The 3780-nt window shown below is 53.1% G+C and overlaps 1 protein-coding gene across 1 annotated transcript in view; it reads right to left on the bottom strand.

Moving 5' to 3' along the window:
- Positions 1 to 3250, bottom strand: part of WDR34 (WD repeat domain 34) — a gene marked incomplete at its 5' end in the record, with an annotated part of 7118 nt that extends 3868 nt beyond the window's left edge. The window contains 3 exons of the mRNA XM_010145354.1: positions 260 to 417; positions 2142 to 2251; positions 2996 to 3250. Of these exons, the coding sequence (XP_010143656.1) occupies positions 260 to 417; positions 2142 to 2251; positions 2996 to 3250 (523 nt within the window). The remainder of the gene's footprint in view (positions 1 to 259; positions 418 to 2141; positions 2252 to 2995) is intronic.
- Positions 3251 to 3780: the final 530 nt, after the last annotated feature.

The raw sequence follows: 3780 nt of genomic DNA, 5'->3' as shown, positions 1-3780 counted from the left end.
TTCCCAGTTAGACCTAGGGCTGAATTTCCCCCATCATCTCTCTGAAGAGATGATATCAAGGCACGTGTCACTGAAGAAGCAGCAAGTCCCAGTCAGAAGCAACTCGTTGATGTTGGTGAGCTTTAGTTCCTCAGCCTGAGGAGCTGCGCACCACCGCTTCCCCAAGAAATCTTAGGCTGAGCTGAGAGGGGAAAAAGTACCCCAAGCTGAACGGAATGAGGGTACGTTTCTGACAGGATCTAAGGTAAGCGCGACCTACCAGCTATCAGCGAAGGCTGGGCGGGGTGGAAGGCCAGGCACATGACAGAACTGGGAACATCCACCACGAGGTCAGGGCATTGCGGATTCAACCCTCTTCTGTCCAGGTTCCAGGTACAAACGTAGGATTTTTCTGTGCTCCAGTCCCCACCGTCCAGCCTGAAGAAGAGGAAGGTACATCCTGCCTTGTCTGTTCCAGGAGAATCCCAGCCCAGCAGAGCGCCGGTATCCCCCACTGCACATCTACACACGCTGCTTTGAGTCTTGAAGGACAAGAGAGGTGAAGGGATCATGAGGTGATGAAATTTCTCTGCAGGCTGGGAAATACAGTACCTGTCAGGGTACTTACAGAACAAAGTGCCAGCAAGTAAATCCCAGATACAATTGGCTATTCCAACTGTTCAAATAATGGGAACAATCTAAAGGGCAGGTACAGAAAGTTGCCCTGAGTCTTTGGGAATGAAAAATCTACAGACCAAATCACTGCAGATTTGCCAACAGGCTGAGCTGCAACCCACGCACCAGGAGCTGACAATACGCAGCGAGGAACTACCTTACCTGGAGGACTGGGGGGTCTGCAAAGACTTCCTGTGTCTGGCGAGGCCTGAGGTAAGCAGCACGATTTGTAGTCCAGGTGTCCCCACAGGAACAGAGGACGTTCCTCACAACCACCAACGGTGCTGGTGGTCCTGCACAAACCGTGCCCTGTACCCCAGCTCTAGAGATGTCAATCCCGTCCTACGCCCGTGGATCCTACAAGCATCCTACGATCCCGTGGTCCTACGCCACAAGTGGATCACGAGTTACCACTCGTGCTGCTCTGTCTCCTTTGTTTTTTGAACCTGCTTCACTCACCACTCGCTCACCAAAGTGCCCCACGTGTTCTGGCACTGGCACCACACTGACCAGTGCGATGTCCCGTGCCACTACGAGGAGGAGAGAGCTGCAGGCCAGTCACTGGTCAGGACAGGAAACAGTGACTTTGAGCCTGGCCTCCAACTGCCTTATTTTGATGCTTTCAATTCTTCCACTGGAAGAGATGCAGTCGAATAAAAGGAGCAAGTTTTTATCCGATGGGTTGTTGATCCGTGAAACTCCTTATTAAAGGATGTTGTAGATGCTCGAAGTTTACACAGATTCACTGAGACAGTGCAAGTTCACGGACAGGAATTCTGCCGAGGGTAACTACAGCTGCCAAAACTGTCTAGCACCTGAGAACAGTCTAACCACAGTCTAACCACCTGAGAGCAGCTGTGGGCTGGGCAAGCAGAAGGAGCAGGTAACATCAGGTCTGCCCTGTTTTACTCTTCCTGCTGCATTCACTCATGGAGATGCTTTTTGCTGGGCTTTTAATCTAAGAAAATAGTCGTGGAATGAAAGAGGAATAAGGGCAGCAGCAGGGCACAGAAAGGAGAGGCCGCTACACACTCCTTGGATTAGATGGATGTTTTTCCAACCCTCATGTCAGAAATCCTTAACTGTCTGCCAGCGCGTCCGTGGCGTCAGGCGCATGTGTGGACGGGTGCTGGGTTCAGCCAGGGTCTCAGAGACCACATTAAACACCACCGTCTGCAGCGAAGATAAGCACGTACTTCCAGACCTCACCTGCGTATATTTGCCAGTGCAACACTCGTCACCTTTTCTTTCCAAACAGAATCTCTCTAGAAATGATTCAGTAAGAGCACAAGGATCCCTTTCCAGGGCAGGGGGAAGGTAGAAGAAATAAAAGCCGCTATTTAAGCCTGCTCTGAGGTTTTGTTTCTTTGAGGATGAGTTATTTAACCTGTGTGAGGTGTATATAGATGTCGAGTTCTGCAGTGGACGCATCTCCAACTGCAGTCACACCAGCCTCGGCTGCGCTCTCCCTCCGTTCGGGCACTCACCGGCCATACGAACACGCAACAACGGAGCCGGTTGCGTTCCACGAGACGCTGGTGACCTGCAGCTTTCGCTCCCGCGCCTCTGGGTATGACAGCGTATGCAGACACACCACCTGGAAGAGATCAGACTCAAGCACTGCAGCAGCCATCCCCCAACACACAGGATTGAGGTCTGGGCACGCCTCTGCCCGGGGTCACGTGGTTCCAGCGCTGGCGTCCCCTCTGCCCAAGCAGCATGGAGATGTATAGGAAAAAGTTGTTGAATTCCTACTGGGAAAAACCCCACAACACCTGACCCTACCAAACCCCGTAAAGACCTCCCCAAACCCCCCACAGCCCACACACGTCAGGGGCTGCGCAACAGTCTGGAGGGCTGTGCCGTGGGGAGGTACGACAGTCCCCGGCTACGAGACCAGCACTCGTTAAGCGGCAATGGCTGGAGAACGACAGCACCAACGTGAACTGACTGATACAAACTGCTCCTGCCCTTGAGCACTGTACACTGACCAAAATAATCTAAGCACTGGCTGCGGCTGTTCCAGGTGCCTGCCGGACTGGCAATGCTCTAAAGGGGCTACTGGAAGCTGCAGATAAGGCTACACCATCTGCAGGTTTCCTTCTCGCAAAGCTGCTGCTACACAGTCACTAGCTACTACACTGTCACTAGGACAAACATTTTTACCAAGCAAGGGCAGGCCACAAGCAAGAGAGAAAGCTGCAGAATAACCCAGCGGGTAATGTCTAACAATGAGAGTCTGGCAAGAACAATCACAGCAGCAAGAAAGAGAACTAGTGACAGAGTCACTGCAACCAGCTCTGCTCGGGAAGGGACACGAATCTGAATTCTGCCAACTTACTGTTTCGTTCTGCTCTGTCCAGCTCACTTCAAAGCCATCGAAGGCATGGCTTTTCCAGTTCTTATTCAGCTCTTTGATAACAGCATTCTCCACTCTCTGAAGGAACGATAGAAGGCCCGTGTAATCTACTTGGGCTTCTTGCTGCAAGTCTTGGACAGCATCTTTGCTTTGATCCGTCTGCACACCGACATCTCGTACAGTATGAGACTGTACTGCAGCTGCTGCTGTTGAAATCTTCCCAGTCTGGCAGCTTTTCTAGGAAAAGAAGACAGATAGTCTATAATCCCAACAGGACAAAGGGAGCACTGCACAAACCACCCCAAGCATCTTTGCCTTCCTGGCATTTCATAGAGCCATTCGAGCATGCCTGCACACCTCTGGTTCATGGTTAAAAGCAGGGCACCTCCGCAGCTGTCCGGGTGTCGGTTATGTATTTGTGTCCTTCACCTGATCGGACAGAGGCAGAGGTACCTGAATGCCAGCCGGGTCCAGGCCCTGTGCTCTGCCGCATGGAATGGGGATGGGGGTGGGAGAAAACCGAGCAGCCTCGGGCCTCCGGGGGAATCACCAACACGATGACAAGCGCGGTATTATCAGCTCTCAAAAACGATCAGCCCCGGTGGGGCCCTTCTCTGTCAGTTTGTGTGAAGGGCGTCGGCCAGTCAAACGCTGCAGAGGGGCAGCCCCAGCAGGCAGGCGCCGGGCCCACCCGCTCTGCCCCGGGCACCGGGAGGGATGCTAACTCCCTGCGGGGAAGGTCCCCGTCCCGGGCGGGACCTGCGGGG

This window comes from Buceros rhinoceros, unplaced genomic scaffold, assembly GCF_000710305.1.
Source record: "Buceros rhinoceros silvestris isolate BGI_N320 unplaced genomic scaffold, ASM71030v1 scaffold11271, whole genome shotgun sequence".
Classification (NCBI taxonomy): Eukaryota; Metazoa; Chordata; class Aves; order Bucerotiformes; family Bucerotidae; genus Buceros; species Buceros rhinoceros.
This window is presented reverse-complemented; position numbering and strand designations above follow the sequence as displayed.